The sequence below is a fragment of the Anneissia japonica genome, unplaced genomic scaffold (genome assembly GCF_011630105.1).
Source record: "Anneissia japonica isolate Jap-2015-1 unplaced genomic scaffold, ASM1163010v1 scaffold724_len3256291_cov202, whole genome shotgun sequence".
In the NCBI taxonomy this organism is placed as follows: Eukaryota; Metazoa; Echinodermata; class Crinoidea; order Comatulida; family Comatulidae; genus Anneissia; species Anneissia japonica.
The window spans coordinates 1,022,388-1,040,315 of NW_022744966.1; the positions used below are offsets into that span (position 1 = coordinate 1,022,388).

General features: G+C 34.1%; 1 protein-coding gene across 2 annotated transcripts in view; it reads left to right on the forward strand.

The window, feature by feature from the left end:
• Window positions 1-953: 953 nt before the first annotated feature.
• LOC117119782 (transient receptor potential cation channel subfamily M member 1-like) overlaps window positions 954-17,928 on the forward strand; it is a 31,367-nt gene continuing 14,392 nt past the window's right edge. The window contains exons 1-13 of one of the 2 annotated variants that reach the window (XM_033264692.1): window positions 954-1,026; window positions 3,970-4,049; window positions 4,175-4,328; window positions 5,249-5,462; window positions 6,175-6,299; window positions 9,425-9,596; window positions 11,148-11,313; window positions 12,798-12,921; window positions 13,542-13,712; window positions 13,945-14,079; window positions 14,662-14,712; window positions 14,952-15,083; window positions 15,250-15,512. In XM_033264692.1, coding sequence (XP_033120583.1) covers window positions 4,290-4,328; window positions 5,249-5,462; window positions 6,175-6,299; window positions 9,425-9,596; window positions 11,148-11,313; window positions 12,798-12,921; window positions 13,542-13,712; window positions 13,945-14,079; window positions 14,662-14,712; window positions 14,952-15,083; window positions 15,250-15,512 — 1,592 coding nt within the window. In that variant the 5' untranslated portion in view covers window positions 954-1,026; window positions 3,970-4,049; window positions 4,175-4,289. Of the gene's footprint in view, window positions 1,171-3,969; window positions 4,050-4,174; window positions 4,329-5,248; window positions 5,463-6,174; window positions 6,300-9,424; window positions 9,597-11,147; window positions 11,314-12,797; window positions 12,922-13,541; window positions 13,713-13,944; window positions 14,080-14,661; window positions 14,713-14,951; window positions 15,084-15,249; window positions 15,513-17,928 lie in introns of both variants that reach the window. The other variant, XM_033264691.1, reaches the window with a different exon arrangement.

The following is a 17,928-nucleotide window of genomic DNA, read 5'->3' on the forward strand; positions in this document are numbered from 1 at the left end:
GGGGAACAAACAAATAAAAAAAAATATTTACATGTAATATTCGTTTAGCCACCATATCGTTTGTGTTAACTTTTCATCACAACAACAACCACAATAACAACAACAACAACAACAATAATAATAATAATAATAATAATAATAATAATAATAATAATAATAATAATAATAATAATAATAATAATAATAATAATAATTCAATGAGACTAATTAAAAATAATTTGCGTTCTGTTATGACAAATGCTCATTTAGATAGCCTCATGATGGTTGGAATACATCGCGATAGGTAAAGCAACCTCGACCATGACAACGTGGTTGACAGATTTCATGCAAAATTTCCAAAATATAGAATTTCACTAAGAATGAGGATTGAAAATAAATTAGATGGTCACATTGCATACAGTACTCTTTGTTTCTTGCTTTATTCAAAATGTTTTGGTTTTGGAAGCTGATGTCAACATTAGAAAGCATAGCCTACATGAAGTCATAATATAGCAACTCCCTGATTATAGTAACTCGATGCCTATCAAATAAGTAATAAAAATTCGCCATAATTCATCAAATATCCGTGGCTTCCAGGGGGGCTTCTCCCCCTGGACCCCCACCGGGGGCCCTAGGCGCCCCTCCCCCCAGCCAAGTGAGACTCGATTCGCTCCACTATCCCCCCTACCCCGTCGGGGCTTTTAGCCCCTCCGTCGGGCAGGTCCTGGCGCCACCCCTGGTCGCAGTCCGGTCATACGATTCTGCGCTTTGGTGTCGGTCATTAAATTTTATTGTTTTGATTTATCTAATGCCAACCTGTTGTATCTCATGGATAATGGCAACGATTTCTACCTCTGTAAAAGGAGGTTATGTATTCACAGTAGTGTAACGCTGTCATAAGTTTTTTAGGTCCAGCCGTACGCGGCGCCCCATAGTTTGTATTCCCACATTGCATTTCGGTGGAACAGTTTTTTTCTGCGGAGAACTCTATCTTGTGTTTCTAGTATCTTTGGTGATGCCTCCTGCTTGTACTATGTTTTTTAATAGGTACGGGTGAAAACTTTCTATGTTTTATGTGCTGTAGTATCATGATGCAGTTGGACTAAATCTAAACCTACCAAAACAGTACTGGTTTTAAATACGCCTAATTGTTATTCTCATGGATTGACCTTTAGGTTCAAATCAAATATGGTAAGCACTAAGCCTAGTAAACTTGCGCTAAGCTAGGCTAGCCTACGTAGTCTGGGCATAAGACTAGGCTAGGCTAGGCCTTTGCCAGGGCTAATTCATGATTGTAAGCCTAGCCGTTGCATGAAGGTCAGGCCCATAGCCTAGTACTAGGACCTGCCTAGTCGAGTTAGCTACTACAACTAAGCCAAGGTAAGCATAAGCTAGATTAGGCGACGCCTACCTAGTAATAATGTAGGGTATGGAGGTACAGTACTACTACTAGGCCTATATAGAACTTCTCAGCAACAGGTGTTTATTCTTTTAATTAAATCTCTAGTTTAGTAGGGCCTAGGCTAGGCCTACTGTCTGTAGCCGGCCAAGGCCCTAGACCCAAAAAACTACATGGTGGAGAAAACAAATCAGTATAAATGCTTAGGGTGGTGAATATGTTTTAAAAACATGCACAAAATGACAAGATGTGTATTGTATATGTGTATACGGAACAGTCTAATAACATAGAATTATGCACTTTATATTATAAAAAATAGAATATGTACATTTGCTAATTTTAATTTAAATTACCACTGTTGTATTGTAAATTATACTTTATAATCATTGGACTTGCAAATTCTTGGGTATTTTTATTTAATTTCAAATTATCAATCTTATTTTTCAACTTAATCCTTGCCAGTGGTGGATCCGAGAATTTGAATTACGGGGGCCCAGAGAGGGACTACTTTCACAGATGGTGGGTCAATACTACCTCAGTCCCACCATGGTTGAAGCTATTAGTATCTTAATTTTCATTCAAAATTTACAGTCAAGAATTGATACATAGACAACAAAATACAATAGACAACAAATTGTGGGCAAGGTACAGCTACAGTACCTGTAAATCAAAAACCTTAAAATGCTGTACCACCTAATAATAATACATACATAAAGAAATAAATATATAATAACATTAATTCAAAACCCATTTACTGTACACCCACCCACTGTACAATAATAATAAAAAGCATGAAACAAAATGTCTATAGTCTAATACAATAATAATGCTATAGATTTGCCTCAATATAGAAGTGGTTAGGAATTTGCGCACCTATATTTTTAAATTTCCACACAATTAATAGTTTCTAATGTAATTGTAATGCAAATGACAGTAATACCTTTCAATGGGGCATTATTAACAGTAGTATATGCAGACTTGATGTGAGGTGGAGTAAGCCTATAACAGTAAAGATACATACAGAATAAAAAAACTTCTTGAATAAGTTGGAATTGAAATTATTTCAATTTTTTCATTCTCATAACCTCCAAAAAAGACAATAAAAATAAACATCAATAAACTTTAAGGTGGGGCCCAGTACAGGGTACTGTTATCCATAGGGCTCTCCATAACATTCAGAATGTGTTGCACAACAAGAAAAGCTACTGTTAATACTACTACCAGCAATTATGCAAAACCATAGAATGCTGTCTAACCCACAGCAATAAAGTCACTATCTAAGAAGTCACAAAATCTAAGAAGATAATTGAATTGAAATGCTGACTAATTGCTTTCCCCTGTAGACATCACATTATCCTCATGCTTGTACTGCTATGCTTGTTTTCTATCTTTTATACAGTATATTTGAATTTTTGATTTAAATTGAAAATTAAATGATAAAATCTAGTTCACACAATGGTGTGCTACCTATTAAAACATAGCTTTCTGTAAATAATATATAACAGTTTTTTTAGCAAGTAAACTTGATAATTTGTTTTAATTGTTTATTCTAATATCACACCATGGAGAGGCTATGCTTTTACTGTACAGCGTAAAAGGAGCAATTTTAGTGTTAATACTTAATTTTCAACATATTCTTTGTAGATCTTTTCACAAAGAGTACATATTTCGGATAGTGCCTTTCTAGATACATTATTAGTTTTAATTTAAAATTGTCTTAGCCATCCTGGCACTGCAGTGCCAGGATACTTAATTTTCACTAATGTTTTAAATTCTTTTCTGGAAATAGAGGAGGAATCTTTGAGTTTCATAGCATTTTAGGTTTCAATTAATTCAGTCTTTGTGTTTTAGAGCAGCATGGACCTCACAATCAAACCTGGGAGGCATTTTTATTGTAGGTCATATGGTAGGCACAAGATCATGGAGGGCACCATCAATTTCAATTCAATTGCCACCTTTTTTGCTACCTTTGGATGGGCTTCTTTTCAAGTTGGGCTTCTTTTCTAGGCTACTTTTGCAAAATAAATAAGGGGCTTCTTTTCAAAATGAATGGTGAAAAAATTTTGGGAATTACTACTATAAAACAATAAATAGGGCTTGTAACATCAGTCTGTATCTTAGGAGTGTATTAACCGGCATTAAATCACCTAAACTAGGTTGGAGATGGGCTTCTTTTCGAAGCTAATTTTTGTAAACTAAAGAGGGCTTCTTCTTGAGATTAAGCCCATTGGGCTTCAATTTGAGGTTTTACAGTATTTGTATACTTTTACACTTCACTTAATAGTAAGGATCATACACTGACACTTCACATTAAAGCCATTAATATTCATGTAACTTATTACCATTCACAGATTGTTTACCATGAGTCATACAAGCTATGCATATTCATTAGTTTACGATTTAGTTTAAATAGTACTGTAAAGTAGAATGAAATATCCTGATCTTGTGACAGCTTGATCCAAAGAGCAAGGGTAATAATGTGAAGTGCTTAGAGGCTTTGTTGGCATTAAGTTGTGTAAGTCTAAATATTAAATATTAGATAATGTAGGAGATATCATATTGGGTCTTGTTTTTTATTTTTTTTGTTTCAGGCTCAAAATAGCTGGATAGAAACATCAATACTTAAAAAGGAATGCAAGCTGTTTTCACCAAGTGGTAGAGATTCTTACAGGTGCAGTATATTGCATTGCACAGATTCATGCTTCTTGATTTTGATATCTGCACAATATTTATATTTAATACTACTCCATAATATAAAGTACTGTAATAATCATCAACGGTTTTTGTTTTTTTCAGATGTGGCTGTGGACGTTCCCAAGCTTTACACAGAGTGAGCAAGCAAAACAAAACAAGAGAAGCATGGTCAACTAAAGTGAACACCATAGAGCTTCCAACGGATTCATATGGACAGATGGAGTTTCAAGGAGGAGGACATGGAAACAAAGCACAGGTTAGTTAAATTTGAATTCAGAGGGAGTGGAAGCAAATTTCACTAAAGCATGTGCTATTTAAATGAAATTCTGAGTAAAGGAAAACAAAGCACAGGTTAGTTAAATTTGAATTCAGAGGGAGTGGAAGCAAATTTCACTAAAAGCATGTGCTATTTAAATGAAATTCTGAGTAAAGGAAAACAAAGCACAGGTTAGGTAAATTTGAATTCATAGGGAGTGGAAGCAAATTTCACTAAAGCATGTGCTATTTAAATGAAATTCTGAGTAAAGGAAAACAAAGCACTGGTTAGTTAAATTTAAATTCAGAGGGAGTGGAAGCAAATTTCACTAAAGCATGTGCTATTTAAATGAAATTTTGAGTAAAGGAAAACAAAGCACAGGTTAGGTAAATTTTTAGAAATTGCTATACACCACAATTAATTATCTAACTTTTCTATGCAATTCTTCGAGGCCTATAAGCTTTATTTAGGAGCTTTTGATCAAAGAAATTTAATCCTTTTTTTTTAAAGTTAATGTATGACGTGTTATATGTAAATCTTGATGTTTTGTCTAAATTGACATGCAACCAGCTTCTTTTTAGTGCCATATTTTTGTACTTCTGTAAATTGTAACTTGTTTGTTTCAATAAATGTTTCAACTCTCTCTCTTTAGTTAAATTCTGAGGGTGTGGGAGCAAATGGCAACCAAGAACAGGTTATTTATATCAGAATTCAGAGAGAGTTGGATAAAATAAAACTAAACAAGTTATTCAGTATGGATCCTTATTATTAACACTCCTTCAATGTTTTAGAATATTTATTTGTCAAACTTATCAATTTTCCCCCGAAAACTGGCTTTATACAGTAGCATTGGATTTATATTTGAAATAGAAATCATAGCTGCTACTATTACCATACAATATGCTTTTTTTTCTTACCAGTTTTTACGTCTGTCGGATGAGACACCGAGTGAAACAATATACAAACTACTATCCAAAACCTATAAACTTGACATCCCAAATTTGGTAATATCTATACGTGGTGGTTTTCGCAACTTTGACTTACAACCTAAACTAAAATTAGTATTATGCAGAGGACTTAAAAAGGCAGCTAAAACAACAGGTGCTTGGATTATTACCACTGGTATAAATTCAGGTGAGACAAAGTGCAGTTTAATAGATATCTATAGTTATAACATTCAATAATACTTTACTAGTGAAGGTAAAGGTAGGAGAATATACCCATAACTCACAGTGCCATGGTGCTGAATTGCGTACAGGCATGGTGCTGAATTGCGTACAGGCATGGCCCGTCACCTCCTAGCTGCTGTAAAGTGGCGCTTATATGTAGCTATAGTACATGCTCACATCATTACACGACAGGGGCTGAAATGGACCATAGCATCAGGGTAACCCCCTACTTTTCCGAAAGATGCAATGGGTTCTTTAAAGTGCACATAAGCAAGATGTATACTGGACCTCCATTTTTCCTTATCCAAGAAGACTTGGTAGGAATAATAATAATAATAATAATAATAATAATAATAATAATAATAATAATGCAGTACCTTCTATATTGAATGCTACTTCTTGGCATTAAAACCTCATCTTCTTTATGAACAAGTTTTAAGATTTTATTTGTGCAATTTTTAATGTTTTATGGCAAATACAGTAAAATGATATTGAATCTTTACACTTCTCCATCTCCCATAAGTTTTTGACAGTTATATTGTTTATTTACTTTTTTAGCTTAACTGCCCAATCACCACCAGCAGGACCCCACTGAAAACAAGTCTTTGGAATTTCATGGGTTCCAATCCAATTCAATCAAAATACTCATTTATTATTATGATAATTGTTATTCATAGGTGTAACTCTGCATTGTGGAGAAGCACTTGACAACCATTCTGTCAAAATGAGAGGGCGTGTTGTCACCATAGGTATTGCTCCATGGGGAATACTCAACAAGAAAGAAGCGCTCATTGGAAAAGGAGTTAGTATTATCATAGATTATTATAACATTAATTTATATATCTTTATTTTATTTTTTTATATTTTCTTATATATAAATTTTTTGAGACATTGACTTTTATTCATACAAAGTTTTCAGTACCATCTGCTGATGAAGTTATTAGTATGAATAAATATTATTGTCTCAAAGTAGTCAAAGTTTATCGCAGTACTTTTAGTCTGTCAATTTCCAGACTATCTGGCCTACTGTATGACTGGATATCAGACAGCAAAGGCACATGCGCACAAGATTCGTTGCCCGGCCGCTGGTTATCTCAATATTCCTCATCCCAAACTCCATTCATTCAAATCATCTTTCAGTTACCAAGCTCCTTCATTCTGGAATACCGTCACCACCATACCTGCATACAACACCTTTAAAATGCACATCAAGCAACACATTTTAAACTTTTATTATTCCCCTTTTTCTTAGGTTTTTTCCTGTGGGGGTCCGGGTGTTTGTGTGTGTGTTGGTGTGTGGGTGTGTGTGTTTGTTTTTAACTTTGTCTGTTTTGCCTGTTCTCTTTCTTTTCCTTTTTTATTTTTTTAGTATTTTAATGTTTGCTGTTTTAAATTTTATGATTAAATTGATAGATTGGATATATTTTTATATACTTTTTATATTTTTGTATTTAAGTGGGCCCCTGAACATCAGGTTTATTCTGTAAGGGTCGCCCACTCTAAATATGGTTTTAAATAAATAAATAAATAAAACCATTTGTTTGTTTTATTCTTTCTCCACATAGTACATAAGAAATCACATCAGCATTAGTAATATAGTACAAAAATTATAGCCTTTCAAAAATGATAGCCTTTCAAAATACAGATCATATAAATTAAGGGGTAAATGGGTAAGAAGAAAATCCAGACATTTTAATTTAATGTTTGCAAAAATTGTAAAGTACAAGACATTCTCTGTGTTACTTGCTATAAACAATCATATTAGTAATTTCACTAAAACAGTTAATTTTCACCTATGCAATATTGCTAACTTTGGGAAAAATCTTCCTAAACACACTACTGCCAATTTAATCAATGCCTCTGTCATTTCTCTTCTTGATTATTGTAACTCACTTTTTTCTGCACTACCAAAAGCTCAGCTAACCAGAATACAAGGTCTTCAGAACACTGCCGCACATAAACTAACACTTTCTAATAGATGATCGCACATAATGTCCTGTTATCTATAATTTGCACTGGTTTCCCATTAATTCACAAATGAAGTAGTATTCTACTTACATTTAAAGCACTGCGACTCCGACAGCCCACTTAACCTACTCGACCTCCTTCGTAAATATGTTTCAAGATTTTACACCAATCCTACGGTCACAGGTCATTTTTATTTTCAACTGCCACTCTTTGGATCTCCCTCCTTAAATATTGCTGACTCACCTTTAGTTGCTATCTTTAAGACCAAACTCAAAACTCACTTTTTAACATCTAAACATGCAGAGCACCTTTGATTTTTACTTCAGTTTAGTGATATTGGTGCTTTATAAATGATTGATTATTAGGCGGCTATTTTTGAAGGTACAGAGAGAACTACAAGAAAGTATAATACATACCCCAAGTATTGAAATACATGCCATTGTGTTGGGATTCAACATTATGTCATCATCATATGCTGACATAATTAATGTTAAAATATTGAATCCCAACATGATGGCGTATATTTCAACACTGGGAGTATGTATTATACTTTCTTATCTAAGATTAGTCAGTGGATATTTTGGTGTTTAGGAGAACTGCTATTTGCAATATTCCGAGACCAGAAGGTAGCACCATAAACACAATATAAACATGAAATGAATAAGTAATAACAATACTCAAATTAGGAACATGATGTTATAATTGTATCAAGCATAGCCCTTCAATGAAAAGTTCTTTTAATTCAGTTATGAAACAAGGTATCTCTGTGTGGATTTGAAACTGCAACCTCTGCTATCAGGGTGAATGTCATATCCATTAGACTACCAAGACCTATAGGATATATGTGCAGATTTAACCCCCAGGCGCTTTCTCCAATACAATGAATGTTTCTATATATTTAAGGGGCAGCTGACTCTTTTGAGTTACAGTAATTAATTTGCTTTAGCTGTCCCTGACCATCGTGTTGTTTCTCGTTGTCTTGCTTTTCTTTTGTGTTCTTGGTCGAATAAATAAATTAAAAATGAAAAAAACAACTGACTGAAATGCTCACACATAGTGGAGCTAGAGATAAGCTAGAAAAGCTTAATAGGTCGCAGCATGGAAATCATACTAAATAATATTATAATTAGGTCTGCTACATCAATCAATCAATCAATTCTTTATTCATCAAAAAAGTTTTTTTCTTAACGATAACAAATAGCACCGAAAACATAATATATATTTAAACAAATGAATAAATAATAATAATATTGCTCAAATTAGGAACAAGATGTTATAATCGTATCAAGCATAGCCTTTCAACGAAAGGTTCTTTTATTCAGTTATATGAAAAAAAAAGTGTTGGCGGGATTCGAACCTGCAACCCCTCGCTATAAGAGCGAGTGTCATGTCCATTAGATCACGGAGACCTATAGGATATACGAGCAGAGTTAAGGCCCACGCATCTTCTGTCATCACAACTTATTGATTTTACAATCATTATCGTACATTTTAATGTCTATTTTCCATGCTGGCACAGGTTTAGATGGGGTAATTCTATTTGACTCTCTTGTGCAAATGTTGGGTACATTCTTTAGCAGCAACTTCTCTTGGAATTACCTCATCCCTCATGCCTCTTTATTCTCTATGATGGCTATGAACAATGACCTCCTGACACAATTATTGTCATCTTCTCTTTCAACTCACCATCACACAATGTCACATTCAAATGATGTCAAAGTGGAGTTGAATAGCTCAGGGGTTAAGATGCTCGCCTTCTAATCCCAGGCTTCTGAGTTCAATTCCTGTCACAGCAGGACTTTCTTATGACCAAAACAACTCCGCTCTCTAATCTTCATAAAGAGACTTAGTTTATAAAGCATCATTCCATCCTGTAAGTGGTTAGTGTACTTGCTGTTGAATGTGAAGAAAAATTTAAAAAAAATTTAAAAATTATAAATTATATCCTGTATCTTGTAGGTGTCAACCCCATACCACACTGTTTCATGCCCTCCAAGTAAAGGAGTCAAGTTGAACAGTCATCATACACACTTTTTACTGGTTGATAATGGTACAATGGGTCAGTTTGGAACAGAAATAGCATTACGTTGTAAATTTGAACAGTATATGTCTCAACAAAGACTGCCCTCAGGTGAGTTTGTCTCTAGGTTTTTGATGTAAATCACTTTATTTTAAATATAAAAATAGTAAGTAGAATAATTCAATGAATTTATAAATTGAAATGCAAGAGAAGAGGAATCTGACAAAGACTGAAAAAAATCAGCCTTCTCTGGGACTCGAACCTGCGACATGGCAAAAGTCAACCACTTGACTATAAAAGCATTTTGGTGATCCAAGCGTCAGTAGAATTCAAGGTCCTTTATTTATTTTTTTTTATTTGTTCAACAATATTTTGAGAGGGTGGCTTTAAAAGCAATGCTGACTTGAAGAGGCGCTCTTTTAAAATGAATTGCTAATTTTAATTTAAGTAGGATATAAGTTTGGAATTAAAACAATTTAAGAAACGTTAGGATCATGGGTGGCGCTAGCGGGGGTCCAGTCGAGGACCTCTGGACCCCCGCTTAGACCCCTGTCATGGAATTTCCAGCTTCGTTGTCGGGGAGAAGTGGGGCCGGTCGGGAAAACAATAACCTAGGTGGTCCGCAGCCCTGCCATAGCGAAATTTTTGTTTTCTATTTGTCTGAAAATAATCTCTGAGGCGTTTTGGGAGGTTAATTATTTTTTTTTCTTCTTTTAACTTTACAAAAGGTGGGGCCGCGTTAAAATCTAAAAGTTGCAAGAACAATGAATGGCATTCAAAAACAGTAAACAACAATAAAAAAAATTGATAGTAATTGTTATTGTCGTGATGGAATAATAGACAATAACTGGACTTGCGTCAGGAGAAATAAAAAAAATTAAAACTACAACTGAAAAAATATACATTGCACTCAGAAACTAATAAAATGCTATGAATTGCTAATTTTCATTAAAATAGGCTATAGGTTTAGACTTAAGAAAATGTAAAGATCAAGAAAAGATAATGAATAATGAGTCTGCAGTGATACACTCATCCACGTAAATGTGGTTGGTACACTTGACATTTACGAGGTGGGAAAATATGTCTTCATCCCGTTCTATAGTACTACACATAGGGCCTGTTTCTACTGGAAAGAAAAATTTGATTAAAGATCACTTTTTCAAAAAATTACTTTTTTTCTCACCAGTTCGAATAAAGCAATTAAATAAAAGCGATTATAAACAATGGCAAATAACTGATTTTTGTTGTGCACTTTTTAGCTGCAACACAAAAGAGCAATTATCAAGTGAAATGTGACCTTCAGGTCATAGTTCATCATCAGTTCTTCATTCATCTTCAGGTCTTCAGTTCATAGTCCTCTTGTTCATGTCCTAGGCCTACAAGCTAAAATGTCCACGAACATGTGGAGCATCAAAATGACTCGTTTTGTAATATTGTGGGGGATATTGGGTCTCTCCACTCTTCTGGGAGTACTGTTGTCCTCGTTTGTTCACTTGTTCATTGTGCCGATGAGCACACCGTATCCTTCTCCCTGTCATCAAGACCAGAATTCATGTGAAGTATATTGTCTTGTTGGTGAGAAAGAAACTCTACAATTTGGAAAACATGTATAAACAAAATGGTAACGTAATTAAGACTTTATTTATGTTTGAATGTTTTCAGGCCGAATGTTACCTGTTATTGCTGTAGTAATAGAAGGTGGTGTTAATACTATACATACCATTAGGAAACATGTGAACAGTAATCCGCCAATCCCTGTAGTTGTATTTGATGGCACAGGACGTGCAGCAGACATACTTGCATTTGCGTATAAGTACACAAATGAAGGGTAAGTAATTCAAATTCTCCATGTCACTTGTTTTTAACTGTTTCCAGTAGTAGAGTGACACCATGTGTATTTCATTGTATATTGTTCTACTCATTTTAATAGTAACTTCTGTGGATGACTGCCCTCAGTAAAATGGCATGGTTGATATCTGTTAAGTAATTGTACAAACTGGAAGCATTCAACAAATAAATACAAAGATAATCCACACCATTTTTACAAGATAAACACAAGTTTTAGCTGCGATAGTCTGCTTTTTGGTAATACTGGTAAACCCATAAAAACTTACTTGATTTGCTGCTATTATAACAAATATAAATAAAGAAGGCCAATTTAAAATTAACAAGGTAATCTGAGATTACAAACCCTTGCACTGCTGCACCATATTTATGTAGTGAAAAAATATGGCCCTTGACCTAGCACCATAGGCCAAACAACTTGGTCGATCGATCTGCTCGAGTTGGTTCGGCCTAGCCAAACGACTTGGTCGATCGATCTGCTCGAGTTGGCTCGGCCTAGCCAAATGACTTGGTCGATCGATCTGCTCGAGTTGGCTCGGCCTAGCCAAACGACTTGGTCGATCGATCTGCTCGAGTTGGCTCGGCCTAGCCAAACGACTTGGTCGATCGATCTGCTCGAGTTGGCTCGGCCTAGCCAAATGTCTTGGTCTATCGATCTGCTCGAGTTGGCTCTATCAGTTGCAGCCACAAAATAAATAAATAACGTACTAAAATCTGCATCTTACTTTCGATCAGCACCAAATTCGAGGAGGACTGATACATGTAATATTGTCAATGTGTGAAAATTAAAGTGAAGTAAATCGCTGCAGATTAGTTTTTGAGTTATGTGCACAGAAGGACACACAGGCAGTCACAAACACAGATGCACGCTATTCCAATACCCTTCAACTCTTCTTTGGGAGTCCTCTGGATCAATTTAGCTTTGCTACAAAGTAGATGATGGCTTTTACAACTTATTTTAGTAATCTAGTAAGGAATAATTGCAATATAGTGTATAAATGATGATGGCAATAATGATGATAATAATAATTAAATAAATGAATTAACAATGAACAAGGGTATTTATTTTATTTAATATAAATGTAGACTTGAATAAGTGCATACATGTATTTCCCTAGCCTTCGTCCATGGAGTGGACGTTGTCAGGAGACTTTCAGCTAGGAAACTGTCAGAAAGCTGTGATAAAATATATGTATATAGTTGGTGTGTAATGTGGTACTACTAGTAATATTTTTACATGATTATGTTTGTACCATTTCATGAGTTTTTTATGTAATACTTAGGTCAATAATTTGTTTGAATTATTTCTTATGCTTCTGATGGGTGTTTAGTTTTTGCATCAATTATTATGTGAGTTTTCTTAAATTAAGTAAAAAAAAATCTGTCTATAAATTTGACCATGTAGGTGATCATTTTTTGGCCAGTTACTAGTTTTTTGTTTATCATGAATGTCTTTATATTTTATAGATCCATGGACAGTAATATAGCAAACCAAATGATTGACACACTAGTTCATACATTCCATTTGTCAACAGAGGGAGCCCATAACTTGTTGAAAGAACTTATAGAGTGCGTAAAGAATAAAGAACTGGTAAGACAACACAGAAAATTTTTTTGGTCTCTTTTTAGATGAAGGAATGTTGGTTTGTTGTGTTCAAGTATTGATTTGCATGTATCTGTGTTGTGTTAAATGTCTCCGCTGTCTTCTGCAACCAACTTGCTGATTTCAGCAAGCAACTTGCTGGTTTCCACAAGCGAATTTGCTAGATTCTGCAAGCATCTCTCTGTTATCTGCAAAAAAATTGTTGGTTTCCACAAGCAACTTTGCTGGTTTTTCCAAACGTCTATCTGTTATTTGCAAGCAAGGTGCTGGTTTCTGCAACTGAATTTCTGTTATCTGCAAGTAACATTCTGTTTTCTGCAAGGAACTTGCTGGTTTCTGCAAAACTTCTTCAGAATAGTTTTTGGTAATTTTGTCAAAATATCTAGTATTAACTGAAGTTTTCTACAAATTTTTTTGATTTCATTGTGTTTCTGTTCTATGATGCATTTCTTTGTATTGAATATTTTAGGATTATTTTGACTGTTCTGTTCAGGGAGGAAGATTTGTCCTTTGTATTCTTTTTTTGCAAATGGAACAAAGTTTATCTTATTTTCGCTATCATTTTAAGTACAGTAATACTTCCAATATTGTTATTTACTATTGTTTAGGTAACTGTGTTTTGTCTAAGTGATGAGGAAGAAGAGTTAGATCTTGCCATCCTTACAGCTCTTTTAAAGGCCCAACAGCATGCCTTTACTGATCAGCTTAGCCTGGCAATGGCATGGGATAGGGTGGATATTGCTAAAACTCAGGTGTTTGTTTATGGACGAGAATGGCCGGTATGACTTTTCTTATTTATTATCTCCTTTAATATAAAATATGTTAATTCCAATGTTAATTCATTTTATTTCAGTCTGTATAAAAGCAAACCATTTTAATTTATGATTTTGTGAACTATGGAGTGACAAAGAAATCATTAGAGTATCACCATGATCTCAATGAAACATAATATATAAACATATATTTTAATATAAACATTTACATTTTGAATTTATGTTGGTTGACTTGTAGGAGGCAGCTTTAGAACAAGCGATGCAAGATGCATTGATGGCCGACCGTGTTGAATTTGTCAGACTTCTTAAGGACAATGGTGTGAACATGCACAAGTTTTTAACAGTTAGAAGGCTAGAAGACCTTTACAATTTTGTAAGTTGCACTGTTATATAGAACTACTACTAACTGTTGAATAATATAAAAATTGTTATGTAAATATCTCAATTTATTTGATTAGAACAAAAACCACATGCATAAACTCAATTGAAAGAGACACATCTCAAGGAAAACATACACATAAGATGCTGTACATAGACTAAGTCTCATTATTAGGCTTAGGGAATGGAGTTGTTTTGGTCATCATGTCAATCAAACTAAATAGATCTCTGCACATACTGGCTAACAATTGTTCCGATTGGATAAATCTTGTTCAGTGCGGTGATGTTTGGCGTTGATGATGATTTGTATAGAACTTTCATTTAATCTGAGACAGTTTTGTGTAAAATACTATTCTCCAAGTATCGAAATGCACGCCATCGTGTCGGGATTCAATATTTCGACATTAATTATGTCGTCATCAGGAATACTATTCTCATTCAGCATAAATATCAGCTTTAATCAAATTATTAGATAGGAATGAATTTATTTGTATGTTATTTTTAAAATTGTATTTTTAGTGACTTATGAAAAGAATTATTTGATATTAAATTATAAATTGATGATTTTGTAACCTAGAAACATGGTCCATCTAGTAGTATGCGGTATCTTTTGAAAGAAATAAGGAAGGTAAGTAATATTGTATTTTGTGTGTATCAATGCAAGCCAATGTTTATCAGTTTGCATCAATGCAATACATTGCGTATCATTGTATGTCCATGCTTCATTGTATATTGATTTTCTGGTGTGTTATTTGAATATCATGTCAATAGACTGTAGTAAACAGCATATTATATGTTCAGAAGATTTTTATTTTAAATATAACACAGTGAATACAGATAAGTATATTATTTATTCTTTTTTTCTAGATTGATTCAAATTCTACTCGCTGTACGTTGTACGACATTGGTGTTATTATTGAGAAGCTTATGGGAGGAAGTTACAGATCGGTTTATACAAAGAAAAAGTTTCGCAATCTTTACCACCCAAGCATGAAGAAGGTAATTGCTGTGTATTTGTTTGAACCATACCAATTAACTACTGCTTGGTTGCTATACTGAAAATGTTGGTTAGTTGCTTTTGTGAGCATTTTAGCCATTTTCATTTGTAATAGGGATTTTTAGGGAAGGGAATATACTTTACAGACAATATTTTAAATTTTAACAGGGATTTTCTTTTGGTAATGAGTTGGATAAAGAAGCGGACTCATCAATGAGGTATTCAGGAACATTTAGTTATCCGTTCAATGAACTTCTGGCCTGGGCAGTGCTAATGAAGCGTCACAAGATGGCTCTATTTATGTGGCAGCAAGATGAAGAAGCTATGGCAAAAGCGTTGGTTGCCAGTAAGCTATACAAAGGAATGGCAAGGGTAGCAGAACATGTCCACCTTGATACTGAAATAGGTGAAGAACTAAGAAAGTATTCAACGTAAGTGGAGGCATGTTATCAAAGATTTCATATTTTTTAATTTTTATTTCCCTATGTTAAAATAGAAGAAAACGCTGAGAATTATTCTATGTGCAAACCCCTGGAATCTTAGACTGTTTAGAGATTTGAAATGATTATTTAATGTTCTTACATTTACATATTCTTTAAAATTACATATTTTTTCTGTGAAGATTGAGTTTTCCTAGTTTTTTTTTTTTCCTTTTTTTTTTGCAACTAGCGCAAATGGCGCCCCTACTGTAGAACAGCCTCTTAATTTCATTTGTTGCATGACAAGCTCACGTATGTAATGTTGCATTAGCTCGAACTTTCTTACCATAGACACTCACTAGACCTGATTTTACTCGGGAAGGAGAGCACATGGTCAATTAGCGATGCAACTCACATGAAACTACATGATTTTACTCCTCAAAAACCATGTGTTATGTTGTAAACAAATACAATGGCGCAAGAATTAGCGATCGTGCAACGTCGACAAGAGATAAATCCAGGAGCATAGTTAATCATTTCTCTTTAAATTTCAACACGATGCTTGTTTACTTAGATAATATTAAATTTGCTGGTTGGGCTACCCAAATGTTTTCTCTGGGGTGGGATTAAACTTACAACAGTGAGATGTTTGGCCTCGATATAGACAATAGGCTTATACATACATGCGAGCAGGTACGACTATCACCTGTATGACTTAGTTTCCTTAACCTTAAATCGTTCATACTTCTGGTACAAAACATTTTTTATGAAGTTTGGACATAAAATTAAATAAGTATCGTGAGTAAATGTTTCATTTTTACTCTATTTTAGTTTTTTATTTTATTCATTTAAAAACCAACAGCGATGAAAACTGCCACTAACAGGTTTAATAAACAATCTAATATATAATATAAATACTGTAGACGAATAGATATACAGTCGAGTCCGCCGAAGTTGACTCTGTTTAATTCGAAAATTCATGTCAGTCGGATTTTTGAAAAAGTCCCAATTCTTTCCTATGTGTGTAAATTGTTTGTTTAATTTGAATTTTTATAAGTCAAATTTCGGCTATATCGACAGACTTTTCCGGTCCGGATAGGCTGATTTTAAAGTAATTTTAACCACACAAGTTCCAAATTTAGTAGCGCACGTGGGAAAAATAACAGCCGTGGGAAGATACAAAGTTCAATTCTTGTTGTACAGCAACAAGTTAGCCATGTCAAACTAACATCTCAGACCGCGCGCTGTGGAATGATGGCTCACACGATCGTATGTCGTAAGTTGCAGTCTACTCTCACATTACAGACTCTCCTCCAGACCGGCTTCAATGTTCAGTTTTTCGTCCTGTTCAGTTTGTAGAATTTGTATTGAACCCATTTCGAACAAAATTGTTGTAGTCATGACCTAGCTATTAAATAATGTTAATTGTAGTTGTAACAGCACTACGAGTCCCGACCGATTATCCAACCTTTGTTTTTCCCCTTCATTAACAATTCAGATGATTTTACCTCCAATATAGATCTTGATTCTCAATTCTTTTCTAATAACAAAGTATTACGACCCTGATGAGTTCCCTATCACAAAAACGTCAATTTTTTTTACCATTCATTTAAATTCTAGAAGCATTTAAAAAAATTTTGAACAAATGAAACACCTTTTATTTTTCAAACTACCTTTTGATATAATTGGAGTGAGCAAAACTTGGCTCAAATATGATAATCCCCTGGTACAGCTCCCCATTTTTAATTTTGTTTCCCACCGTAGAACACTCAAAGACGGTGGTGGAGTAGCCATGTATATTATTCATAATAGTCTCCAATTTTCTACTAGACATGACCTCCATCTTAACCCCTCTAACTATGAATCAATTTTTATTGAGATTACCAGACCCCATTGCAAAAACATTGTCGTCGGAACCGTGTATAGATCCCCTCCCTTGACCTTTTTCAATTTATTAATGAACTTGACACTGTCCTCTCTAAATTATCAAGAGAAAACAAAATTGTCTACATTATGGGAGACCTCAGTATTGATATTCTGGAGCATGAGTTGGTGCCCACGGTGCCCACTGTTTGGTTAACTCCTTTTTTGGCAATCATTATCTACACCGCATCCACAGACCATCTCGTATCACCAAAAACTCAACTACCTTATTAGATAGTATCATTACTAATCAATTTGACTTTCCTAATCTGAGCAGATGTTTAAATTTAACTTGCAATCCCATTTTTTGCAAAATTCAATAGAATAGAAATTGTACAAAAATTTGTTAAGTAAACTTAATTAATATTTTCATAAATGATTGTAATATTAAATTAAATTTGAAATTAAATGAAATTTAATGCTTAATGAAAATGAATTTTGAATTTAAATGATGATGTGCAATGCTTTCAGAAATTATTTCTATAATTAATAATTTAATAACAAT